General features: G+C 48.9%; 1 protein-coding gene across 1 annotated transcript in view; it reads right to left on the minus strand.

Annotated features, from left to right (window-relative positions):
- The window catches only part of LOC130492784 (ankyrin repeat and fibronectin type-III domain-containing protein 1-like), a gene marked incomplete at its 3' end in the record, with an annotated part of 200,689 nt that overhangs the window by 39,628 nt on the left and 133,303 nt on the right, over positions 1-27,758 (minus strand). Inside the window, exon 3 of the mRNA XM_056866570.1 lies at positions 23,270-23,398. Within this exon, the coding sequence (XP_056722548.1) occupies positions 23,270-23,398 (129 nt within the window). The remainder of the gene's footprint in view (positions 1-23,269; positions 23,399-27,758) is intronic.

Genomic DNA, 27,758 nt, shown 5'->3' on the forward strand with positions numbered 1-27,758 from the left:
TTTGGTCACATTATGAGAAGGCAAGAGTCACTGGAAAAGACAATAACGCTAGGAAAGGTTGAGGGCAGCAGGAAAAGAGGAAGACCCAACAAGAGATGGATGGACTCAATAAAGGAAGCCACAGCCCTCAGTTTGCAAGACCTGAGCAAGGCTGTCAAAGATAGGACATTTTGGAAGAGATTGATTCATAGAGCCGATGTGAGTCGGAAGCGACTGACGGCACTTAACACACACACACACACATCAGAGATCCCAAGCACAAGTTTGCAGCTCAACCTGGGAGACCACAAATGAAAACATGGGTCTGGTACAGAAGGGGTAAAGACTCTGCTCACCAAGCCACTGAGACATCCCATATTCTGAGGGGAGGAAGATGCCTTCGGGCCCGATCCTGCCACGCTTGCTTCTGGCAACGGCAAAGTGAGCGTCGGACGATTCCCCCTCGCTCTAATTACACAACGAGTCTTTCTCGCCAAACACCACCTCTACTACCCCACATAGCGAGAGCTGGCGCGAGCCACAGGATGACAGGCACAAGCTGTTTGCAAACATTGGTGCGCCCAGCTGCCGCCCCACACGAGAGAAACTCGGCGTGTGCAACTGGCAGGCCTGAATCATCTCATGTCATCTCCGTAATGCCAAAAGGGAATGTGGGGCTGGACCGCCAGCATAGCATGGTCAATGACCAGCTTTTCAGTGAGGAGACTCATTCCGCACGCATGCACACAGCACTAAACACCCGGAAAAGCTTTTTTATGGAGAGGCATCCTTTGCTCCACTCCATGCTGTATATTTTTTTGTACCCGGTGTACGGCTGGATGCAAGCCCACCCTTGGACAGAGCCCCATCCCCTCCCCAAGGATCCTTACCTAGTCTGTTGGAGCAAAAACAAGGAGAGAGAGTCTTGTGGCAGAAGAAGAAGAAGAAGAAGAAGAAGAAGAAGAAGAAGAAGAAGAAGAAGAAGAAGAAGAAGAAGAAGAGTTGATTTTTTATATGCCGACTTTCTCTACCACTTAAGGCAGAATCAAACCGGCTTACGATCACCTTCCCTTCCCCTCCCCACAACAGATGCCCTGGGAGGTAGGTGGGGCTGAGAGAGTGTGACTGGCCCAAGGTCACCCAGCTGGCTTTGTGCGTAAGAGCGGGGAAACAAATCCAGTTCACCCGATTAGCCTCCGCCGCTCACGTGGAGGAGCGGGGAATCAAACCCGGTTCTCCCGATCAGACTCCACCGCTCCAAACCACTACACCCCTCTTAACCACTACACCACGCTGGCTCTCACCACACTGCCATGGAGACATATGCAACCCATTGAACAAGTTGTGAAGCGCGGCAGGTTCGCTCTACCACTAAGATGGCCCAGATGTGGGGGTTTCAATGAAGCCCTACAGCATTTATCCAACCTAAAATCTCAATGTGGTCAAAAACATTGGGCGCCGATCATCTCAGCCAAAGCAAAGGATTGCCACATGCCTACTACTGCTCACGTTGGCGCAGCCACTGAAGATAGAATTTGAATAAACTGGGGGGGGGATGAGATGAACTTGGTTTGTTCTCTCCCCGACTTCAATACGTCCAGCGTCATCAAAGGCAGTTTGCTGGTTCAAGAACGCGAGAAAAAGAAAAGAGCATCCAAATCCAGAACCCTCAGAGCGACCAGCGGAGTCGGTGGAGAAAGGCCAAAGCTGCCTTGCAATTCAAGGCAATTGCTGCCTTGCAAACTAGGCGGACAAACTGCCACACACCGAGCAACAGACACCGACGACGGCCAACCCATTTTCACAAGCTAGTACATCGGGCCGTTTCTCCCCCGCTGAATCCACGTGCAAAAATCCACGGCTTAAAGGGGTGAGGGAGCCGACTGGGGAGCAGTCTCGGCCACCCGTCAACTTCCAGAAGAGCACCCGCCAAGCCTTTTGCTCTCGTTCTTGACCCAAAGATCACAACGGGGTACAAAGGAAACAGATTATGAGTCTATAGAAGTATCTGCATGTACCTATGAGAAACCAGGGTTGAAATCGGCTGGAAATATAGCCTGTGCTTCTCGTTCGTCTTCCCTTTACCCCCAGCAAGCTGGGTCCTCATTTTACCCACCTCGGAAGGATGGAAGGCAGAGTCAACCTTGAGCCGGCGACCTAAAACCGACTTCCGTCGGGATCGAACTCAGGCTGTGAGCAGAGCTTGGACTGCAGATCCAGTACTGGGCAGGCGGGGGGGGGGATTATGCTGGTACAAGTACATGTAAAGGATGTGTTCTAGTATTAGATAAGAAGTTTGCAGAAATCAGTCAATAGGATTGGGGGGGGGTGCTACACCTATTTTAATAGGTACGCTCTGGCTACAGCCCACGCTGGCGAGGAGAAGCTGGCTTGGTTGCTGGAGAACCGTCTCCTTCCCTTTCCCCCAAATTAGATACTGGAGAGGCGAGGCGGGTTTTCCCCAAAGCATTCCTCCCCGCCAACCCCTAATTGCTGCTGAACATTAAAAGATCGGAGTGAGGAAATGTCGGGCAAATGTTCTTGCAATGGGAACACACAGTCCCCTTGAATTACATTGTTTTTGTAGGGCTTTTTTTCCTCTTTTTTTTACTATTAGTTGTGCTGCAGGTTCTCCCCCCCGCCACCCCGGTCCCCTCCTCGACAGGCCGGAGAAGCACAAGCTAAATGTGGCTGGTTTTAAAAGTCCGCAGTGAAACCCGAATCTCGGCACCAGGCTGCCTGGGACCGGTGCAACCCCGGGGTGACGTGCATTCCCAACCCTCTCTCCTGCTCTCGCTCAGATCCGGAGCACAATAACAAGCCCTCTCTGCTTTTGCTGGGTCTGCTGGAAACGGTCTCCGGTCTAGCTACGTGCATGCGTCTGCTGCCCAGTCCATTTTACATGCTTACCAGTCTATCCAACCAAAGATCATTTGCCCCCAAGCACTCCCTTACCATAGTTGTGTGTAAAGTGCCGTCAAGTCGCAGCCGACTTATGGCGACCCCTTTCATGGGGTTTTCATGGCAAGAGGCTAACAGAGGTTGCAAGCCAGGGCCTTCCTCTGCACAGCAACCCTGGTATTCCTCGGTGGTCTCCCATTCAAATACTAACCAGGGCTGACCCTGCTTAGCTTCTGAGATCTGGCGAGATCAGGCTAGCCTGGGCCATATCCCCCCCCCAATAATTCTCTAAATCCAGATCCATCAACCTCCCAGTTTTAATCTCAAGTCCAACTCTGCCTACCCCACAAGGATTCGGGTTGCCAACCTCCAGGTAATATCAAAAAACAAGACCTGAGCTGCTAAAGCCAGCGTGGTGTAGTGGTTAAGAGCGGTGGTTTGGAGCGGTGGAGTCCGATCAGGAGAACTGGGTTCGATTCCCCACTCCTCCACATGAGCGGCGGAGGCTCATCTAGTGAACTGGATTTGTTTCCCCACTCCTACACACGAAGGGTGGTCACAGCTAGTCACAGCTCTCTCAGCCCCATCTACCTCCCAGGGTGTCTGTTGTGGGGAAGGGAAGGCGATTGTAAGCCGGTTTGAGTCTCCCTTAAGCGGTGGAGAAAGTCGGCATATAAAAACCAACTCTTCTTATTCTTCTTCTAAAGTCGTAATTGATAAGAAATACGCAGCCGCTACGGCATCAATTAACCCATATACTAGAATATAACCACCCATCTCCACCCATATGCTTTGGACTGCTACTAATTGTAGCACCCAATTGTGCTACCATTTTTGCTTTATTTGAACGAAAAAGGCATTGGGGCCCCTTTTGCATCCTTAAAATGAATGAGGGTGCGCTTGTAATTTGTCTTACATACGTATGATGACTCTTTTGTGAATATAGTCTGTTAGGTTGAAACTGTGTTTTGATTTATTATATTATAGTATAAGGCCGTGGTTCCCAAAGTGGGCAGTACCACCCCCTGGGGGGCAGAGGGATTACCTAGGGGGGCACTAAGAGGCAAGAGGGCAGCAGGGAGGCGCTAGAGGTGGGCTCCTTCAACTGTGTTGTTCGCTCATTTACAATAGATCAAGCTATGGCACCATGCTGGCAAATTTGGTGGAAACTATCCGATTTTTGTTTCCAACTTTGAAGAGCTGGTACCACCGGATCAAGTTCATCAGTTCTGTGGAATCAGTTTCAACGGGAAAGTTTTAATTTGATTTTAAATAGATGTGCAATTAATTGTGACGGTTTTGAAATTTGATTGTTATTATCTTCTTTAGTGAGTCATGCAAAGCCCTATTTTGAATAATGCTTTTATTGGATAGGGTAGGGGGGCGCTGGGGTTGAGTTTGTGGAACCAAGGGGGGCGGTGGCCCAAAACGTTTGGGAACCAAATACTGCGTATTTCTTATCAACCTCCACGTTATAGCAGAGGATCTGCTATTATAACTGATCTCCAGGCGACAGGGACCTGGCAAGTGGCCACCCTAACATGGATGTACAGGTGTATATGAACGAGAGAAAGAGCACTCGCAAGAGCGGTGAGTTTAAAAGCAAGCCGGAGGCAGCTCTTGGGCTTTGGATGCGGCTGGCTTTGGTCGGTTGTTTTCGTACGGGAAGTTTTACGATTGCATTGGGAATCGGTCCTAATTGAGGCTGCCGTCAGCATCACACTACGTGGGTATGCCTTTTATTCTGTTGGAGAAGCTTTAGCTGCACTATAATTAGCCCGCGGCATGTTTGATTTGCTTTTTTTAAGATTTCCAGAGAATCTGGTGCGAACAGAATGGGGGAAACACTCAAAGGGACCCAAGACCACCTGATCATTTAATCAAATTGTGTTTGCCGGGTGTGGGGCAGGGGGTCTTCTGCAGGGCTAGGGAGGAGCTGCTCGGAGGAATTCAAAGAAGCATCATCTCTGGAGTCGGCTAAAGGGAAGGATACAGAGATGCTGATAACAAACCGGCTGGAAACTGCTCAATCAGATGAGCAGGGGACCTTGTAAACGCTTGGTCAACGCGTCCGGTCCTAATTTTAACTTTGTTAGTCGCTCCGAGGCTCAAGAAGAGCCCCGTGGCGCAGAGTGTTAAGCTGCAGTACTGCAATCACAAAGCTCTGCTCACGACCTGAGTTCGATCCCGACGGAAGTCGGTTTCAGGTCGCCGGCTCAAAGTTGGCTCAGCCGTCCATCCTTCCAAGGTCGGTCAAATGAGGACCCAGCTTGCTGGGGGTAAAGGGAAGACGACTGGGAAAGGCACTGGCAAACCACCCCGTAAACATAGTCTGCCTAGTAATTGTGGGGATGTGACATTGCCCCATGGGTCAGGAATGACCCGGTGCTTGCATAGGGGATCTTTACTTTTTTACCAAGGCTCAAAGGCACCTGGCCACCCCAGGCATCTAATCTGGAACTGTTGCCCTGCATACACCTCTCACCGAGCACCTGCTAATGGGTTGGGTCATACGGGTTGTGTCACTGAGCCTGGGCTACAGCGTGTGTGTGTGTGCGCGTGCGCGAACAAGTACATAGATCACAGTCACAAGATCAACTTTCTAAAAAATGGGGGTATGCGATACTCTTCAGATAGAGGAATATCGTTTCAAATAAGGGAAACTGGAGTGCTGTGTATTTATACATCTAGCAGATTTTGCATATAATTCACAGCTTCTAGGGCTTCTGTTCACAGTTTCTAGAAGGTTTTTGCAACCCAATAACTGCGTGAGTTCACAGTCGTGACAATTTCAGCTGGCTCTGATGAGAAAGGAATCGTCGGGGCCTACTGATCCTCTTGAAACTATAACCTGCAACAGAGACTTTGGACATTTATGCATGGGAGGTTTTTGCCTTGGATTTGCCGCTCTCGAAATACACCTTTTCCCCATCCAAATTCTCAAAACTCAACAATAAGCCCCCCATGCAGAGTCCTGAGAATTCGGATGGGGAAAATGTGCACCTAGAGAGCGGCAAATCCAAGGCAAAACCCCCGTGCATAAATGGCCTATATGTCTATTTCACACATTTATATACCACCTATCTGACACATACAGACATGCATACATAACAGTATTCAAGGTGGTTTGCAATGGAAAACAACTCCTGCGATATGATATAGACAACCCAAAAGGTGGGGGCATACAGGGAAGAGTAGGGTTGCCAGGTCCCTCTTCACCATCGGCGGGAGGTTTTGGGGGTGGAGCCTGAGGAGGGCGGGGTTCGGTTCGGGGAGGGACTGCAATGCCATAGAGTCCAATGGCCGAAGAGGCCATTTCCTCCTGGGGAACTGATCTCTATCGGCGGGAGATCAGTCGCAACAGCAGGAGATCTCCAGCTGCTACCTGGAAGTAGCAAAGAAAGATTTATATAAAAAAAAAAAGACTTTCTTATCATAGCGACCTTCTGCACGTTCACTGATTCTGCAAACAAAAAAGACTTTTCTATTATAGAGTTAACATTTATCTTGCAACCTTGCTGCTTTGTAGAAACTTGTAGCGTCATTACAGCTATGGTTGTAGTTTTGCAGTTTTGTACGTTGTAGTATTTCATTGTCATAAGTTTCATTTTGGACACGTTGTATGATTTTTCACTTTGTCACCAATAGGATTTTGATATAGTAAGTTTCAGAGCTTGGTATTATTTCTTTGTATAGCCTGTCTAGTTAATACCCGAGCATCTTTTGCTTAGCTACCTGGAAGTTGGCAACCCTAGGGAAGAGGGAAACAAGAAAGCACGCTGGGGTGGAGGGGCAGCCCGCAGTTGCAAAGCGTTCCTGCCATTTGAGGGGCGCGCATGGTTTCCAAGCATGTGCTGCGGGAAACTCTGACTGCACTCCTCTGAAAGAGCTATTAAAGCAGGTTGTTGCACAAGTTGCTGTGGTTACACAAGCCTGCCTGGAGCCAACAGCTTAATCTGAACATCTTCACAGCTTGAGAAAGGGGGCTGGAAGGAGTGGGGGAAGGACAGCGAGGGGGCAGGCTGTGTGCTGGCAGCAGGCGGCCGGCGTGAGTCTCCGGGGCCGATTGCCATGCGCTAGAACCCGAGCCTTGAGCTAAATTCAGGAGGCATCCCCAAAGATTTTTTTAAAATCGCCTCTCTCTTCTCATTCCTTCCACTCCAAGCCATCTCCAACCATGCAGGCGCGCAAGCTGGGACGCAAGTGCTTGGCTCGGGAGACTCGAGGACTGCCAGGGAAGGAGAGCTCACCACCTCCCGAGGAAGCCTGTTCCACTGAGGAACCGCTCTAACTGTTAGAAAGTTCTTCCTAATGTCTAGACGGAAACTCTTTTGATTTAATTTCAACCCGTTACTTCTGGTCCGACCTTCCGGGGCAACAGGAAAAAAAACTTGGCGCCATCCTCTACCTGACAGCCCTTCAAGTACTTGAAGATGGTTATCGTCGAATACCCTTGGACTCCCAAGGGTGTCGCGAGTGCCATAACCTCCCTTACCTTGGACATCTCCTGAGATGCCTGCAAGCTAATACATTCAAACGACAGGAACAAATAATTCGGTGCTATTTTCCACATCTCCCCAACCCCAAGGGTACGAAGGATCCTGTCAATGTAATCAGACCCAAGTGTGAAATCTTCGGTCAAGTGGTAGGATCCTACGAAAAGGTGAGAGACCGAACAGGGAGGGGTGGGTTCACCCATTACAGTCTAATTTCTCAGAGGCAAGGAGGGACACCATGCCTGTTAACGCCAGCAGTGAAATGTCGCACCTCCAAGAGAGGTGTACCTTTTACACCTAGTGACCTGCAGGAAGCAGGGACCCTAACAAGGAAAGGGGGAATAAAAATACTGCAATTACTTCATGCTGTCCTTGATCGTTCATGCCGTCAGTTGGGTTTAGCACACTCTCTTTGCTGGAACAAAGTCATGAACCTACAGTAAAAGGGCTAGGAGAAGAGGAAGGGCAGTGAAATTGTTGTTTTCTGTTGCCCCAGAAGGTCGGACCAGAGCCAACGGGTTAAAATTAAATCAGATGAGTTTCCATCTAGGCATTAGGAAGAATTTTCCAACAGTTAGAGCAGTTCCTCAGTGGAAGAGGCTTCCTCAGGAGGTGGTGAGCTCTCCTTCCCTGGAGGTTTTGAAGCAGAGGCTAGATGGCCATCTGTCAGCCATGCTGATTCTATGACCTTAGGCAGTTCATGAGAGGGAGGGCACCTTGGCCATCTTCTGGGCATGGAGTGGGGGTCACTGGGGAAGGTAGTTGTGTGGGGGAGGTAGCTGTGAAATTCCTGCATTGTGCAGGGGGTTGGATTAGATGACCCTGGCGGTCCCTTCCAACTCTATGATTCTATTAAATCATTATGAGCCTGACAATTCAAGGGTCCAAAGGCAATCTCTCTGTTTCCAGACACACGCTGGCAGAAGTCCTTGCTCATTATTTTGCACCCAGCGAACATAAGAACATAAGAAAGGCCCTGCTGGATCAGACCAAGGCCCATCAAGTCCAGCAGTCTGTTCACACAGTGGCCAAGAAGCTTGGCCACTTTTCACAGCATCCAGATTGTTCCCCCTCTCTACTCCTTTCAGATTTGGCCTTGACCAAAGCCACCTTGGAAAAAGGCCAGCCTTGCTTAGACTTGAGGGCACTTTTCACGCACAAACCGCCTTTCATGCTTCTCTTGGGTTGACCGTGCGCTCAAAAGTCTATGGAGGCATGGAAGGTATTTGGACACGACCATCAGGAAAGGCAGGTCAGAGGAGGAAGTTTCCTGATGAACAAGAAGAAATCTCTAAGGGGAGAAGGAAAACTCAGAGAGTAGAAGATGCCAATAAAGGTATTGCATTTGTTAACTCGGAGAATAGCAGAGAAGACGATAGATGAGCAGACGTTGCCCATCAGTGTTAGGCCAGAGGGGATTGTAGGGCAAAGAGGACGTTTTGTTACAACAACCCACAGACTTGAGCAAAGCCACAAGCTGGAAGGAAGGAAAGGAGGAAGGGGGAGGAAGGGGAATTCTTGAGCCATCAGCCATTCCAACTGGGAGGAAAATGCCTTTGAGATCTTGCATTCGCCGAGTTGTTGGATCTGAAGTATGAAACTAGTGCCAATGCTCTGGTCCACTCCAAGAGGAGTGAAATATACCTCACAGCAACCATGAAATCATAGAGCACAAAATGAAACGACCTCATCTCAATGCCGGAGCCCATATGGGGCTGCTTCCCCCCCTCTTATGACCCCTTAAACTGCGCCTCAATTTCCTGTATGTGTGTACACAGGCTTTGATGGTGCAAGTTTGCAACTTAGACTACAAAATTCTTAGTGTGGTTTAACAGAAAGAAGAAGAAGTTGGTTTTTATATGCCAACTTTCTCTACCACTTAAAGGAGAACCAAACCAGCTTACAATCGCCTTCCCTTCCCCACAACAGACACCGTGTGAGGTAGGTGGGGCTGAGAGAGCTCTAAGAGAGCGGTGACTGGCCCAAGGTGACCCATCTGGCTTCATGTGGAGGAGTGGGGGAACCAACCCTGTCCACCAGTATAGCGTCCACCGCTCATGTGGAGGAGTGGGGGAATCGAACCCGGATCAGAGTCCACTGCTCCAAACCATCGCCCTTAACCACTATACCACGCTGGCTCTCCTAGAAACAAATCTCAAAGGTCAGTAAGGTTTGTTATGAACACTAGTGGTTTTAGACGTGGCTTTAGGGGGTTTCGTTCCCTTTACCATTTGCTAGAAGAGTTCTGTGAGCCTTCTGGTTTGCTAGACTGAATGCTGACACCTCTGTGGTTATGCAGGGCAGGGTTTTGAATATCCCATACCCAGACAGGACCTGTCCTTGCTCTTCTGGCTCAACTGATTCATCAGCTCACGCCCTCTTGGAACGCCGCTTTTACGAGGAACTTCGATCACGTTATATCTTTCCCCTTTTAACATATAAATCGAATGCCTCTGTCTCTGACATAATGCCTTTTTTATTAAGCGGCAGGGATCCCAAGGCTACGTTGTCGGTGGCAAGATTTATCTCAGTCCTCATCTCCCTCAAACATTAGATTGACGCCGCTCAAGCTCAATGGATCGAGGAGCTTCCAAGGGATAAAGGAAAGGAAAAGAAGAGATCTGTGCCACTCAAAGGTTTGGATAACCCCTCCAGCAACAGAGGGTATCGCAGCAGCAGGATCCTAACAGTGCCATCCTAAGCGGAGCGACCCCCTTCTAAGCCCAAGGAAGCCAAGGGGCTTAGAAAGGTGTGGCTCTGAATTTCGGAAGACAATACACAAAGCGGTTCCAAACATGTTGCAAGTGCAATCTGAACTAGACTCCCAAACCGTGCTATTGGGAATTGTGCAAATAGACCCAATCCAGCAAGATTTTTTTCAATATGCCACCACAGCCGCCAGAATTTTGCACGCCTCCTATTGGAAGGACTCAAGAGATTCCAGCACAGACTGAATGGATCCACAAACTATTTGAATTTTGCTACGGTGTCTAAACGGACCTGTCTGATAAATAAGCAACCGTTAGATGATTTTTGGCGTAAACGGCCATTCTTTTATGATAAATGTGCACAAAGATTAAAACCAGTTAATTGTATTTAGTAGGGCAAGAAGGCTCAATAAGACACTAAAATTCCTATATATCATTAGCGTAAATATATGTGTAGAAATATGTAATGATTTCTAGTTGAGCTATTATTTGACTGGGTGCCTAATAGATCAATTTGCTTTTTGTATACTGTAAACCTTCACGAACTGAATTTGGATGTTGAAACGTAACTATTTTTTTTTTCATTTCCCTTTCCCCAACTTCCCTTTTTATTTCAGAAAGGTGTGCTTAAGACGCCAACGCTAATCACCTATTTCCCCCCCCCCCCCTGTCTTTAGGGAGAAAGTATCAGTCAGGCAAGAGGACAGCAGTCAAAGTGCACTGAAAGTAATAGATGGATTGCATCGAGGGATAACCCCACGGGGGGAATCCCATTGATGTCAGAGTCATCTGGATGGAGCGTAACTTGCCAGGAACAGCAAGATGACATTGTGTAACTTATAACCCTACTGCTTATTTTCACAAATGATGATTACATGTTTCTGTTTCCTTAATGACAAGCGAATCCCGGAACGGACTCCAACATCCAAACACTGTTAACCTGGAAAATATTCGCCTTTCAAAAATAGTCATTATTTCGAGCTGTTATTTCCCCAGGCGGCCCCATTTCTCTCCCGCTTGAGTCAGATGGCAAACAAAAAAGATTATTATTTTGCTTCCGAGCCAAGAAAATGTTTAAGTGCTGGTCTCGCCGCCTATCTGCTGCCGTTTGACAGGTAGAAATTGGCGGCTCGGGTGGCAGGAAGCGACGGAGTGGGCCGCAGCAAAGAGAAACCAGCACGGAAATTGCTTTCGGGGGCGCTTCAAAGCTGCCGGGCATCTTGAACAGTCTTGAAATGATAAAATATGCAGTTTGCCAAGGTGGGGGGGGAAAAAACCCATGTGGCACAATAGAAAATAACAATGAAACCACAGGTGGGTATAATAGGAATTACAAGGCTTTATGCTTTAGCCCTAAGAATGGATGTCATGTCCCACCCCAAGAGAACCACACATTGGAACTCTGTTTTTATTAATGTGGATTAACTAGTGCTCAACTAATTCAGTGCCCTTCCTAATTAGTGGACATCCTAATCCCATAAAACAAGGGAAATATATTTTATTTAAAACCTGGGTCGCCATTTGGTGTCTGAAGGCTGTCAAAGGGATACACAGTAAAATGGAGACGGAAAGGGTGTTAGTTAATTCAGCACTAGGGATTTTGACGGGGTCTCCCTCAACTCCCAACTATTAAACCCATCGCAAGATTGCCTAGTTAATTATATCCTCTACATCAGTGGGTTCCCAAGCTTTCTGGGCTGCCGCCCCCTCAACCCCAGCACCCCCCCCCTACGCGACCCTATAAAAAGCATTATTCAAAATAGGGGCTTTGCATGACTCCCTGAAGAAGATAAGAACAATCAAATTTCAAAACAATTAATTGTGCATCTATTCAAAATCAAATTAAAACTTTTGAGTTGAAATCCATTCAACGAAACTGATGAACTTGATCCGGTGGTGCCAGCTCTTCAAAGTCTGGGGGGAAATTCCACCAAATTTGCCAGCATGGTGGTCATAGTTTGACCGATTGTAAATTAGTGAACAACACAGTTGAAGGAGCCCACCTCTAGCGCCCCCCTGCTGCCCTCTTGCCTCTTACTGCCCCCCTAGGTAACCCCCCCCAGAGGGTGGTATTGCCCACTTTGGGAACCACTGGTGTAGATCAAGCTTTTGGAGAAATGTTTTGGTTCTCCTTTGCTCATCCCATATCATAGAATCATAGAGTTGGAAGGGACCACCAGGGTCATCTAGTCCAACCCCCTGCACAATGCAGGAAACTCACAACTACCTCCCCCCACACCCCCAGTGACCCCTGCTCCATGCCCAGAAGATGGCCAAGATGCCCTCCCTCTCATGAACAGCCCAAGGTTACAGAATCAGCATTGCTGACAGATGGCTATCCAACCTCTTCTTAAAAACCTCCAGGGAAGGACCACCTCCCGAGGAAGCCTGTTCCACTGAGGAACTGCTCTAACTGTTAGGAAATCCTTCCTAATGTCTAGATGGAAACTCGTCTGATTTAATTTCAACCCGTTGGTTCTGGTCCGACCTTCTGAGGCAACAGAAAACAACTTGGCACCCTCCTCTATATGACAGCCCTTCCAGTACTTGAAGATGGTTATCATATCCCCTCTCAGTCTTCTCCTCTCCAGGCTAAACATACCCAGCTCCTGCAACCTTTCCTCGCAGGACTTGGTCTCCAGATCCCTCGCCATCTTTGTTGCCCTTCTCTGGACCCGCCCCAGCTTGTCTACACCCTTCTTAAATTGTAGGTATCAGCGCCAGGTAAACGGGCAGTGGGGCGGGGGGGAGAGAAAGCCCTTTGCAGCAGTGGGCCAGGGGCGGTCATCTGAATCCACTCTTTGAGCATGCCCAAGCTGTTTGCAATTTAGAGAATCAGACGCTCTTTTCGGCACATCTGATCTTCACAGGGCGCTTCATCTTGTGCCAATACTTATTACTGCATGCAGCGAACGGGCCAGCTGCGAGGCAAGAACAAACGCTGCAGCCTATATAGCCAGTTTCCCATGGAGTTTCTGGAATAGCGAGGGGATAGAGACATGCAATATGCAGAAATGCATACATCAGAGCCCCTGACGCTATTCTTTAAACGGATAAAAGAAAACTGGTTCGGCAAGGAGCCGATGCAATTTCAGCAGTTCTAGGGGAAGGGGCGGTGCTTCACTTTTCTATCGGCTGGAGATCAGTTGTAATAGCAGCAGATCCCCAGCTAGAACCTGGAGGTTGGCAACCCTATCTTCAAGTAGCTCCTCCCTCAAACATTGGTCCAAAAGCCAGAGCAGAAGTTGTTCCGACGCAGGCTTTCCTCCTGCAAATGCCTGTAAGCCCAGGAAATATGGTGGGGGTTCCCTTTGTTAATCCCAAATGCTTTCCTTAATGAGAACTGCTTCTGCTTTAGGGGAGGGGCCGTGGCTCAGTGGTAGAGCATCTGCTTGGCATGCAGAAGGTCCCCAGTTCAATCCCTGGCATCTCCAGTTAAAGGGACTAGGCAAGTAGGTGATGTGAAAGACCTCTGCCTGAGAGCCTGAGACCCTGGAGAGCCGCTGCCAGTCAGAGTAGACAATACTGACTTTGATGGACCCAGGGTCTGATTCAGCATAAGGCAGCTTCATGTGTTCATGTGCTTGCAACCTGTATGCTTTCTCCCTCCTGTGTATTACTCCAATACCACCACACAAAAATGCATCTTTCAGTACTGCAGAGCTACGGCTAAGAGAATGTCCCAGTGATAAGCGGGTATATGGAGAAGACAACCCTACATTCACTCATAAATCACACTGAGCTGCGGGACACATCTGTGTATTCATGATCAGGCTCTCCCAAAGGAGACTGACAAAGAAGAGAGCCCTCCCCTTGGACCCCTGGTGCAATATTTTGACTGGGGTACTGTTCTGCTGTCCGTATGCTAACTTTGAAGGCGAGACAAGAATGATACGAAGCAAAAACTGTTTTTTAAAAAATGCAAGCTCTGGATGGTTTGGGTTTCGTTTTCAGAATCGGGGAAGATGAGAAATCTATGCATACGTATGAATCAGGGGCTTTGCCTTCTAGAGTTCTGCTCGCCCCCGTTATTTCTGTGCAATGGAAGCCAAGATTCAGCCTTTTCAATCCCGAACGCGTTACCAAGCTTGCAAGCGTGGCGTCGTGGTTAAGAGCGGTGGTTTGGAGCGATGGGGTCTGATCTGGAGAACCGGGTTCGATTCCCCCACTCCTCCACATGAGCGGCGGAGGCTGATCTGGTGAACTGGATTGGTTTCCCCCACTCCTACACAAGAAGCCACCTGGGCGACCTTGGGCTAGTCACAGCTCTCTTAGAGCTCTCTCCGCCCCACCTACGTCCCAGGGTGACTGTTGTGGGGAGGGGAAGGGAAGGCGATTGTAAGCCGGTTTGAGTCTCCCTTAAGTGGTAGAGAAAGTCGGCATATAAAAACCAACTCTTCTTCTTTCAGGATCAAGCCCCGCTGTTTGTTTAGCATTTTTTGGCCGGCTCTGGCTCCGCGGCACAGCATTGCACGCTTCGGCAGACCACAAGGACAGTGTCAAAGCTCTGTTCCATACAGTTAATTCAATAAGTCACAGATACCATTACTTCATAAGGCAGAGAGACTCCAAAGTTATTAGGGGAATTGTGGAAAAGGGGAAGGGGGGGAGGAAATGGAGAAGGAAGACGGAGCGGGGGGGGGGGTAAGAACAGCAACAAGCGGAAGAACAAAACAACCCATAAATCACGCAAAGCTGCTCAAATACCAGAACAAATGACCCCATATCTTGGCCATTGTTCCCAAGCCATGGCTTAAAGCCCCCTGTCCTCCCCAGTAAAAGTAAAATGCCTTCGGTTTCATTTCAGCCCTCTTCTGGGCTCGGGGAGACAGCACTGAATTTGACTGCTACTTTGAAAGCAGCGCAAGGGATAGTACCAAGGGAGGTGAAGAAGAAGAAGAAGAAGAGTTGATTTTTATATGCCGGCTTTCTCTACCACTTAAATGAGAATCAAACCGGCTTACAATCACCTTCCCTTCCCCTCCCCACAACAGACACCCTGGGAGGTAGGTGGGGCTGAGAGGGCTGTGACTAGCCCAAGGTCTCCCAGCTGGCTTCGTGTGGAGGAGCAGGGAAACCAACCCAGTTCACCAGATGAGCCTCCGCCGCTCATGGGGAGGAGTGGGGAATCGAACCAAGCCACTGCATCTTGCTGGCTCTTTACATTTACACCAGAGGCAGCCTAGATTTGTTCCGCCGCCCAAGAGCTTAGGACTTTCAGTTCCGATTAAGGCAAAATGGGATCCTAGGTGAGCCGACTTCGAAAGCCAGAGCTGATGTCAAACCCTTTACCGTCGTCCGACGTTCAATGCAAACAACATCCCGTCGCCCAGAGGCGCAACAATTTAAGTGTGTCTCCTGCTTGTTCCCCCCCCTTTTCTTTTTTGACCTCTCTCGCAGGCTGAGAGAGACCGTACCTTTCCGCACGATCAAGGTTTAGTCGAACAAGTACAGTTTTCCCCCATTTGTCACACACAGTCTAGACATCTCCCCTGGAGGCTATGCTTCTGCATGGCACGTCTCCAGATCTGGATGTACCACGTCGTGCACGTGGAAAAAATGCAATCTGTCTCCTCATCTACTGCTTCTCTGGGATTTTAGCTCAGTGGCACCAAGGACCTCACGCTCCTATGGGTTACCGTCTGCAGGACCCTCATTATTACGGTAGTTTTAATTTATACCCCACTTTTTTTGACGCCTAGGTTTGCCGAAGCAGCTAACAACATGTTCACAGGTAATATCATTTTTAAAAAACCCAATAAACTTAACAAAGTGACATTTTAAAAGCAAAAGGAAGCCTTTGTTCTTAACCGCCTGGCCAATGCGTGGACTCAAAGAAGAGAAGCCGTGGGTAGAGCATCTGCTCGGCATGCAGAAGGCCCCAGGTTCAATCCCCGGCATCTCCACTTAAAGGGACCAGGCAAGTAGGTGATGTGAAAGACCTCTGCCTGAGACCCTGGAGAGCCGCTGCCGGTCTGAGTAGACAATGCTGACTTCGATGGACCAAGGGTCTGATTCAGTATAAGGCAGCTTCATATGCTCATGGCTTTACTTATGTTCTGGGGAGGGCTGTGGCTCAGAGGTAGAGCATCTGCTGGGCACGCAGAAGTCCCAGGTTCAATCCCCAGCATCTCCACTTAAAGGGACTAGGCGGGTAGGTGATGGGAAAGACCCTTTTCTGCCTGAGACCCTGGAGAGCCGCTGCCTTTAGGAGGGGCCGTGGCTCAGCGGTAGAGCATCTGCTTGGCATGCAGAAGATCCCAGGTTTAGTTTAGCTTCATGTGTTCATGTGTTCAAAGAGGGTTTAGGAGGACATAAAAAAGGAATGAAAAGGGGGAAAAAACAAAAAACTTAGCATCCATCACAACATTTGTAAAAAAACCAAAAACAGACACCTCCTCCCTGTCTGTCTCCCCACACGTCTGTTCAGCAACCAGCTTGGATACCTGGCCCCTGAACATTTTTAAGTATGCACATTTGCCAGAGGCAAGATCCAAGAACACTGGAAGGCCCAAAGGTCTGAGACGGGACAGCACATTCATCGGCCCCTCACAGTAGGGACTTTGTGGCACCAGCTTTGAGAGAGAGAGAGAAAAACACACACCCAAGAAAAGTCTAATAATGAAGCACTTATTTTAGTAAATATCATATGAATGAAATAAGTGTTTTCTCAATACTTCGCCGTCTTCCCTCGCCACTTTCCCCAATTTTATATATTTTTTTAATTTATTTTTTACAAGGGGAATTCAGCAGACTCGGTGTATAGTTAGCGCTAAACTCTGGAGCAAGGGGGGGGGGGAAATGTTGTTGCCCTCGTTTTTCAGAGTACATAAATGTGCGCAGCGCTGGCTAAATAAAACAGTCGCTGCAGCCCGGGAGGAATGCTCCTCTTTGGGCACAGCCTTAAAAATGTGCCGACTTGATGCTCAGATCCTGCCCAGGTCCAAGAACTGGAGGGCCTGTTTTCCTGGGGCTCTTTTTTGGGGACTCTCGATTTTTGGAAAGATGCCACACACAAAACTGAGTTTTCTGGGGGACGTCTCCATGTCAGTACAATCGAAAGAGTTAGTTGGGTTGAGGAAGGCCTGGATTCAAATATGAGGCTTCTAGGTATACACATTTCATTGTGGGGCGTGGGACGGAGCTAGGGTTGCCAGGTCCCTCTTCGCCACTGGTGGGAGGTTTTTGGGGTGGAGCCTGAGGAGGGCAGGGTTTGGGGAGGGGCTTAAATGCCATAGAGTCCAATTGCCAAAGGCGGGCATTTTCTCCAGGGGAACCGATCTCTGTAGGCTGGAGATCAGTTGTAATAGCAGGAGATCTCCAGCCACCACCTGGAGGTTAGCAAATATGAAACACAGCAACAATTGCAAAACTTAAGTAAACGTGATAGAGTTATTCAATTTTCATACACACTATTACCAACACAAAATATATCTAATTCACTTTTCACATCGAACTATCTTGAGCAGAAAGTAACATAAATTCAGAGTCCATCAAGTCACAGGTTCAAAGTCCTTTTGACTGTAAGTCCCGTAGGTTCAAGAGGTTCAAGAGGTATGGTTGATTATATTTCCACTTATACAGAAGTCCTCACCACCTGGAGGTTGGCAACCCTACATCAGATCCTTCCACCTCAATGCCAAGGGTCACTACTACTATTCCTTTTTTTCTAGTTGTAATGGCAGGAGATCTCCAGCTAGCACCTGGAGGTTGGCAACCTTGCGCGCATTGCTGTGCACGTTTTCAGCTTAACAGACGCGGAAGGCGGCGGGTCGTTGGAAACTGAACTCTCCGCGCACGGTTAGCGGCTGGCTGTACGAACGACATTTTGAACCTTATGCAAACCACGCTGAACTCTTTGGAGAAATGCGTGGTGCTGGTGTCATTAATAAGTTAACAAACTAGGGGTTAGTTGTCAAAAACCCCAACTAAACCTTGATGCTGTGCAATGGGAATATTGAAATAGAGTGACCCTCTCCTCTCCCCCTCCCTGCCTCGGCCTCTCTAGGAAAAGTGGGAAGCCTATAAAGGGACTATTCACTCACCACTTCTATTAGTATAGTCCCCACTGGAGTCAAAGGGACTATACCAGCGTAAGTGGTTTGTGACTCACCCCGCCAGCCGTCCGGGCTCCTTCTATAGAGCCCTTCACCGAAACAATCCATGCATTAAATGCTGCTCTGCTCTCTTCGGTGGATTAAGTGTGTCTCTGCTGATTTCCCATGCGGGGGAAACGGAGACATGCGGCGCTCGAAGGGCTGTGAATTTCGCCGTGCCAAAACTGAAACGCCGAAGCCCAGCTTGCATCGGTATTGGGCATTTGCAATGCCTGCAGTCAGAGGAAATGGGGGATTTCAGTAAGTCTGAGGGCCCGAGTAAAGATCACATTTTTCAGAGGCGGGGGAACGTCCAGCACGTTTAGGTAGATCTCCTGTAGTTTGGATGGAATTTCAAGGCTGCTCTTCAAAGGATGACATTTTCAGCATGACACTTTTGGGTGATTTATATTCATTTTTTAGCCCTCAAATTGTTTGTATGCTAGAATCATAGGGTGAAAACACATGGTCACTTTAGCCTCCTTTATTCCCTGTTTTAGCCAGGACTCAGCCAGGATCGAACGCACGTTCGGCGGAAACGCATGCGTTCGATCCAACAAGAGATGGATTGACTCAATAAATGAAGCCACAGCCTTCAATTTGCAAGATCTGAGCAAGGCTGTCAAAGACAGGACATTTTGGAGGACTTTGATTCATAGGGTCGCCCTGAGTCGGAAGCGACTTGACGGCACTTCACACACACACAATTTCGTTTGGGAGACCCTAGGACACAAAGCCGCAAGAAGCCAGAGGCTCATTCGAAAACAAAGCCAAGGAGAATTCCCACAGTTAAAAACACACACACACACACCCAAAAAAAGGTTGCTAACACATCACGCACTATCTTTCCGTTTAGCATTTTGATCTTCATCCATTCACCTATAATCTGGCCGCCTTCAGATTATTTCGGGTGGAAAGAAGCCCGCCGTGAGAATTTTATCACTTTCCGTAAACGCAAGTAAGACTCCAAACGCTTAATCAGTATTTTGAGAACTGCAGCAGGATACGTCTGCCAGGCAGACATTTTTGTGGCTTCGTACTGTAGGTGGGTCTAGCAGACGTTTAGAGAGCGAAAGCTGAAATGCTGGAACGACCCCGGCCGATCCAAAACCTCGTGAGATTTATCCGCACAGCTTCTTTAATGCAACATCGTTCGCTAACGCGGACCGTGTGGTGCAGTGGTTAAGAGCGGTGGTTTGGAGCGGTGGAGTCTGATCTGGAGAACCGGGTTTGATTCCCCCGCTCCTCCACATGAGCGGCGGAGGCTAATCGGGGGAAATGGATTTGCTTCCCCTCTCCTCCGCACGAAGCCAGCTGGGTGACCTTGGGCTAGTCACAGCTCTCTCAGCCCCACCTAGCTCACAGGACGTCTGTTGTGGGGAGTGGAAGGGAAGGCGATTGTAAGCCGGTTTGATTCTCCCTTAGGTGGTGGAGAAAGTCGGCATATGAAAACCAACTCTTCTTCTTATTCTTCTAAGGAAAGCACACATACGCCATCTGACATGCTACGTGTGTCGGGGGGGGGGGTAGCGTTGCCAGCCTCCAGGTCCTAGCTGGAGATCTCCTGCTATTTCAACTGATCTCCAGCCAAGAGAGATCAGTTCATCTGGAGAAAAGGGCCGCTTTGGCCATTGGACTCTATGGCATTGAAGTCCCTCCTCTCTCCAAACCCTGCTCTCCTCAGGCTCTGCCCCAAAAACCTCCCGCCGGTAGCGAAGAGGGACCTGGCAACCCGGGGGGGGGGAACCACTTGTCCTGCAACCAACCTGCAGGGTCCATATTGACCGCAAGGAAGTTCATTAAGGCAGACGGGACTTGTGGCCGAAGCGCAGTCTACCGGACATCCTTTGTCCACAAAGCGGATCCGCCTCTGAACCTGTAGCGCAGACGCCCCGCCGCGCCTGGGCTCAGAGCTCTAACCTAAAGCCGACTGCTTCTTCCCAAGGCCGCCAGCTCCTTTTTATCCAAATTAAGTCTGCATGCTTGTGTCAAGGTGTCAGCTATAATGATGACTTCCCTGGCTGGCAACTGGCAGGGGAGAGAGAAGAGGGCCAGGAGGAGCGTAACCCAAGGTGTGGTTTCAAGAACTGGCATTAACTGCCTGATGTCCTCCAGGTTGCTCTTTTGCCTCCGGCAGGTAAGGGATGTGGCAAGGAGATGTCGAACCTCAGCGGCTCCCCTTCTAAGGAAGACCCAAAGGATGCCCCAATGATGCACCTGGTTAGCCGCTGTGTGAACAGACTGCTGGACTTGATGGGCCTGGGTCTGATCCAGCAGGGCTTTTCTTATGTTCTGGTGTTCAAGCCTGAAGGCCTCTTGCCTTGCGGGCACGCACCGCTGTGGGAAGTCTGGCTCGTTCGCTCAGAAGTCAGGAGTGACTTAACTGAAACCTCTGGCGGATGCTACATCCGTCCCGGGTAGTTAGCACTCATCGCTTGCCACCCACGCGGCCCGAGAGCGTGCCTGCCGCACCGGCCAAGGGGAAAAAAAATTCACGGGCTAGCAGGGCAAATGGGAATAGAGGCGCTGACGGCAGCAAGTCCTCCAAGTTTTCTTGCTCCTCTCTCAACTCCCAGAGAAAACCCTGCATGAGGGTTGCGTGTCTAGGCACTGTGTAGTTCATTCTCCCCACCGACCCAAAGGGAAATTCTCAACCACGGGCGCATTTGAACAATGGTGAAGGTTTGCATGGCTAAGAGGCAAGCTAACCCCCACACACACACAGACCACCCCGCTAATCTCAGAATTAGTCCTGTTTTTCTGAGATTTCATGAAGAATTCTTGTAAGCACTCCTGGTCTTTCAGACTTTCCCCCAAGGAAACGCAAGCCTGAATTCACTTCCGCTTTTGACTTGTGTTAGGAGCCCCGCGGCGCAGAGGGGTAAGCTGCAGTCGTGCAGTCCAAGCTCTGCTCACGGCCTGGGTCTGATCCCGACGGATGTCGGTTTCAGGTCGCCGGCTCGAGGTTGACTCAGCCTTCCATCCTCCCGAGGTCGGTAAAACGAGTCCCCAGCTTGCCGGGGGTAAAGGGAAGACGGCTGGGGAAGGCAGAGGCAAACCCACCCCGTCAACAAAGTCTGCCTAGTAAACGTCGGGATGTGACGTCACCCCACGGGTCAGGAATGACCCGGTGCTTCATCATCATCATCATCATCATCAGGAATGACCCGGTGCTTGCACAGGGGACCTTTACCTTTTTTACTTTGACTGGTGTACGTTTTTAAAAGGGACGCACCAGAGGTTAAAGTGAATTGAAAAGCCAACCGTCTGAGCTTCTGAGTGACTGCTCATTTACATCTGGAGAAGTGTCCATGCAAAAAAACAGCAGGCCTGTTATCTCTGGCGAATCCCGCCTGCCGTTTCCCAGGAGAAACACGGTGGCCTGAAAACCAGCCAAGCCAGCAAGTGAATATGGCTGAAACCACCTGGGATTTCTTGTTAGTGTACATGGGGTCCTATCCCGGCGGTACCTACGAGAGAATAATAATTGTATCTTGATTGTATGCCCAAGCTTTTTGAGTCTGGCCAGCTGCTCTTGTTTTCCACCCTGGACGGAGCCTTCCCAAAAACCAACTGCATCTTCTCAAATAATTCGTCACCAGCGCAAGCTGCAATTTGGCGTGCCGTTGTGAACCTTTCGGTGCAGACGGAGCAGCGCTTGGCCAAACTGCAGTCTGCGCTTGTGATGAATGGTTCAGACGACCCTGCGTACTGGGCGCATGGAGTAACTCAAGCTGAAAAATAAAGCAATTTAGCTGTAGAGGGAGTTGCGTGAATCAGTAATTATTTCGCTTGCTTCTAGGATTTCAACTGGGTGGGGTTGGTTCGTTTTTAAGCTGTGCAACCCCCTAAAAGGCTAGAATAGCAGTTTTACTATTCTAGGGGAGGGGCCGTGGCTCAGTGGTAGAGCGTCTGTTGGCATACAGAAGGTCCCAGGTTCAATCCCCAGCATCTCCAATTAAAGGGACCAGGCAAGAAGGTGATGTGAAAGACCCCTCCCTGAGACCCTGGAGAGCCGCTGCCGGTCTAGTAGACAATACTCACTTTGATGGACCAAGAGTCTGATTCAGTATGAGGCAGCTTCATGTGTTCATGGGTACTGCATTTACCCCAGTATTCCCTGCAGGGCCACCAGAAGAGCCAGCACTTCCCACCAAATACTCCAGGAACATTGCAAGCCATGGTCACCTGGCACAGGTCCATCATGTGTTTGGAGGTGCGGACCGCCTTCTTTTCACACTTTATATGGCCACTGGCATAAACCCAGGCGCTCACATCTCCTGCTGTAACTTGGGACCTTGCCCTCCAGCCACTGAATCCAACTTCTCTATATCTGGCATCTGGACACATTCATAGAATCATGGAATCATAGAGTTGGGAGGGACCACCAGGGTCATCTAGTCCAACCCCCTGCACAATGCAGGAAACTCACAACTACCTCCCCCACCCACACCCCCAATGACCAGAAGATGGCCAAGCTGCCCTCCCTCTTGTGATCTTCCTAAAGGTCATAGAATCAGCATTGCTGACAGGTGGCCATCTAGCCTCTTCTTCAAAACCTCCAGGGAAGGAGAGCCCACCACCTCTCGAGGAAGCCTGTTCCACTGAGGAACCGCTCCCACTGTTAGAAAATCCTTCCTAATGTCTAGACGGAAACCCTTCTGGTTTAATTTCAACCCGTTGGTTCTGGTCCGACCTTCTGGGGCACAGAAAACCACTCGGCCCCCTCTTCTATATGGCAGCCCCTCAAGTACACATTCTTAGTTGGGATCTTGCCAGTGCTGCTAGTGCCAACCAATGAGCTCCCCCTGTTCTGCAAGAAAAGCGTGGACTCTCAAGGGCATGTACAGAGTGGGTGGGAGTTACAACCATTGGTGATCCCTTCCAGCTGATCTTCCCTAGGCTTACAAGGCACATGCTGCTAGAGCCAACCGGGTTTGCGTCGGCTGTGCTGGTTTCTCTCCTTCCAAAGCACTCCCGTGGCCGTGGGAGGACCTCGCGAGGAAAAGCGCGATGGCAGGAGCGTCAAGGGGGCAAGACATGGGTAGGGGGTGACCCCGCTCTGTTGGGCCCGCCCTGCATCTCTTACCATTCAATGCTCAGAGACCTGGTACGGTAGGCAGGCCGCTCAGCCGAGCCATACTCAGCTTTCCTCCTCTTCTCCTGCTTCTGCTTAACTGATAATCGGTGTGTGAACTTAGAGAGGCTGCTCTCAGACCTGGGGAAGGGGGGGAAAGGAGAGGCATTAACTTTACTTGCAGCATCCAAGTAACCAGAGGGGACGGCATAGGGGAGAGGGTCGCTGGCCGAAGCGGGCAGAGGCTCAGTAAAGCGGTGTGTTCGCAGGACCCCCTACAGATGAGTCAACTCAGGCTCATCAAACTTTGATCGATCGATAATGTGTGTAACAGGGTGATTTTGCCTACTGGCAGGAAAGGCCGTACATAAAAGAGCAAAGATGAGAAGGACTGCAGACAGCTCTGTGCGCAAGTGCAGATCCTGTTAGCCATCCTAACAAGTGGAGGAAAAAATTAAAAATTTAAAAAATCACATAAAAACAGCAAATGCTGGGTATGTACGCTTGGGTTATCTATGCACCTAAATTTTGACATTTAAACCAAACACCTCAGAAATGTTTCTCAAAAAAACGCAGCTTTCCACCTCTCCTTCTGTACAACTACGAAGTAAACCGCAAACAGCCAGCCAGTTCTCAGATATGTTTCAAACACAGACATCTTCAATTCATTAACTCTGGTTATCGATTTTATTTTGCAGCTTATAAATCTGCCGTTACTCTGGGAAGGGCAGAGACAGTTTTTGGGAGGGAGACGCTGCCTGCCCAAACATCACCGCGGGGAAAGAGGAGGCTCTAGCATTTCAAGATCATTCTTTACATTTTTTAAATAATTTTTTTTTTGGGAGGGGGGTCCTTTCACGGAAGGAACGGGCGTTTGCCTTTGAAAAAACCATGAAAGGAGACAAAAATGAAACGCGGCGCTAAAGGAACCGCTGAGAGGGGCAGGGAAGAGATTTGATTGGGAACAATTACACATCTCATTAAAGCCCGTAAAACCGAACCTGCAGCTCAAATGAGCTCTCTGTCATTACGTTTCTCCCCTGCAATTCCATGGCAAAGCTCAGGTGGTAGTGAGTCATATTTCCATTCGCTGGGACTCAGTCGAACCGAGCTCTTCCATCTCCGCATTTGGAAGCCGAGCCGGGGAAAGGGGACAGACCCCAGGGGGGAAGATTAAGGAGGTAGTTGAAGAACTGCCCTTCCGACTCCAGACTCTGCATACTGCATGGGTGGGTGAAACTTCACCAGAACATATATTCGTTACCACCATCACAGCGTGCACATGTGCATGCAAACACACACACATGAACACATGAGGTTGCCTTCTACTGAACCAGACCCTTGGTCCATCCAAGTCAGTATTGTCTACTCAGACCGGCAGCGGCTCTCCAGGGGCTCAGGCAGAGGTCCTTCACATCATCTGCTTGCCTAGTCCCTTTAACTGGCGATGACGGGGATTGAACCTGGGACCTTCTGCATGCCAAGCAGAGGCTCTACCACTGAGCCAGGGCCCCTCCCCACTTATTTTCATATATTCTGACATACACTAAGTGAGAAAGCTTTAACGCCACACATCCAGGCCTCCTAAGGTACCATCAGAAAAGGTACTGAGTAACCACAGTCCTGCTGTTTGTCTACTGCCATTTCTAATCCATTTCTAGTCCATTCATTTCACTTCTTCCCACATACCAAGTATTTGCAGACCGCTTTTGAGAGGGAGAATTTTCATCTCCTTCATTTAATACACCCCTAACGCCCTTAAGTCCATATGGGTATTCCTATATTCCTATTGTTAAAGTCTTAATGGAAATTGATTTATGATGTATAAAATGAGAAAACAATAAAAAAATTATTTTTAAAAAAAGTCCATATGGGTATTCCTCAGATATTCTTTAGATGGTCAGACAAACTCCCAAATCTGAAGAAATGATCTCTGACTCATGGAAGATCTCCTTGAAATGAACGTGGTTAAGTCTTTAAGGTCCCACTGGACCCTTATTTTCCCAAAATCTTCGGCCACTCTATCATGATAGGAATGCATTCAAAATTGGTTTTAATGGAGGACGGGGGCGACCCCTTCCAGACCCCATAATTTCGGACCCACTGACCCAATCTTCACCAAACATGGGGGTTCTTGCAAGGAGAGTCCCTTCAAGCTACCCTGAAAATTTGGGACCGCGACCTGCAAAAATGCACCCCCCAGGAGCTGTGGAAAGCCGCAAAATGGGTTTAATGGGTTTAAATGGCCAAATTTTTCAGGAATCCCGAATTTAATGCCGAATTCTCACCTTTACCGGTATAGGGGAGTTCGGCGTTGGGGTTTTCTTGAAAAAAAAGTCCAATTAAACCCGAACCCAAATTTTCCCCTAACAAGCAGGGATGCAAAATGAAGCAATCCAAAGATGGCATAATCGTTCATCTTCAGTGAGCATCAAACCACGCTTAACTCTCGCTTGCGCTCAATTTTCGAAACGTGCTTCTTTGGAAGCAAGGCTCTTTGGCCCCTTGGTACCCCGGCCATGAAGCCATTTGGTCTGCAGTGTGTATTAGTATGCCGGCTCAAATATTCTTTTAAATTCATTGTTTCAGCACCCAGCAATTACCACCCTATGTCTCCTACCGGGAGGGACCCTCCCTGTTTTCGGTTGCTGTGCTGCAAAACCAGCCCCCATCCCAATAAAAACAATGCCTATGCCCCTTCCAGGCCCACAGGAGAGCCTCAAAGAGCATAGCTAATGTTAATTAAGCCCACATCATCAACCTTTAGCGCATCATGCTATCATAATTTCTGTTTCACCCAGATGGCATTTGGAAAGCAGATAAGAAAATTGCCTGCAGCGGCTCAAAGGGCAGTGCTGGGAGACGAAACCTTTTTACTGAACTGACATTTTGTCAGATTTTCCCTTTTTCTCCACAGGCTTCATTGCCCTCAGGACATCAGGCCTTTTCTAGCCTCCCCCCAATACAATATTGTTATGAGCACATGGCGAGAGCGTCTCTGCTCCCATGGAAGACTGTTCTCTTGCCTTCAACGACGGCCCTTCGGGGTGGCCTGAACATTCACCACTTGCTCCCCCCTGCTTGAAAGAGCTAAATAGCCAGCGTGGTGTAGTGGTTAAGAGCGGTAGTTCGGAGCGGTGGATTCTGATCTGGAGAACCGGGTTTGATTCCCCCACTCCTCCACATGAAGCCAGCAGGGTGACCTTGGGCTAGTCACAGCTCTCTTAGAGATCTCTCAGCCCCACCTATCTCACAGGGTGTCTGTTGTGGGGAGAGGCGATTGTAAGCCGGTTTGAGTCTCCCTTAAGTGGTAGAGAAAGTCGGCATATAAAAACCAACTCTTCTTCATTCTTCTTCTTCTTCTTCATTCTTCTTCTTCTTTCCTGCAATGCTATAAGGAGTCATGGCCAATGCCACGTTTTACATTTGTGCAAATGCCCATACAAACTCTTCTTCTTTTACTATTTTTGCCTGCTAGGCCTGCAAGACTTCCGTGTCCTGTTGGATCAAGCTACAGTGGAAAATGAGAACCACTCCCCTTAGAAGGAAAGGATCTCTAAGGAAGAAGTTCGGTCCACCTCCTCCAACATTTGCAGAATGCAAAGGGTCCCCCCCCCCAATGAAGGATACACTTAGTTGCGTCACGCAATCTTAAAATCGGGTCAGTTGTTTCAACTGACATGTAAACCAGGCTTTAACTACATGGGTTGTAGCCGGAAGGAGTCAGGAACAGGCACGGGGTGGGGGGTTTCTCCCAACTAAACACAGCCTTTCACTTTCCCTTGTGACAGTGGTGGTTGTTTGGTTTCAACTTGCACTTGAGAATATCAGAGCGGTACGCGCTTAAGCGAAGATGGGAACACAGAGAAATGCATTTGTCCACACCTAGTAAAATGGGCAGGGGTGACCTTTGCCTGCTCCGTGACTCACAAATGAGCCCTGCAGCAGAACGCAAATCCAGTATATTCTATTACACTTCATACTTCAGGGAGACCTTTTATGGCTTCCCTACAAGCATCTTCCCATGAGGCTTTAAATGGTGCCGCCCAGGATGACTATCATCTTGCCTACCAACCATGCTTGGGGAGGAACTGTGGATACTTGGTTCACCTTAAATATACCCTCTTTGATCTGCTGCTTTGGTAAGATGAAGAGGCGCTCTTAGCGTGTCCTAGAGTAGGAAGGGTTGGGAATCCGGAGATTCATTGTAGTTTGCTTTCAGAATAAATCCAAGGGCAGTTCTAAAACCTTTTATAAAATACACTACCCCGAGGCTGTGATCCAAAGCTTTTTTTACTAGGGAGTTAAGTCCCATTGAACTAACACTGAACTTTCAGAATAAACCCAAGACCTGGCCTAAAACCTTTTATAAAATATGCTACACTAAGGCTGTGATCCAAAGCTTTCTTACTAGGGAGTAAAGTCCCATTGAACTAACATTGAACTTTCAGAATAAACCCAAGAGCAGGCCTAAAACCTTTTATAAAACGCACTGCACTAA

Source organism: Euleptes europaea, chromosome 21 (assembly GCF_029931775.1).
Source record: "Euleptes europaea isolate rEulEur1 chromosome 21, rEulEur1.hap1, whole genome shotgun sequence".
NCBI classification, from domain to species: Eukaryota; Metazoa; Chordata; class Lepidosauria; order Squamata; family Sphaerodactylidae; genus Euleptes; species Euleptes europaea.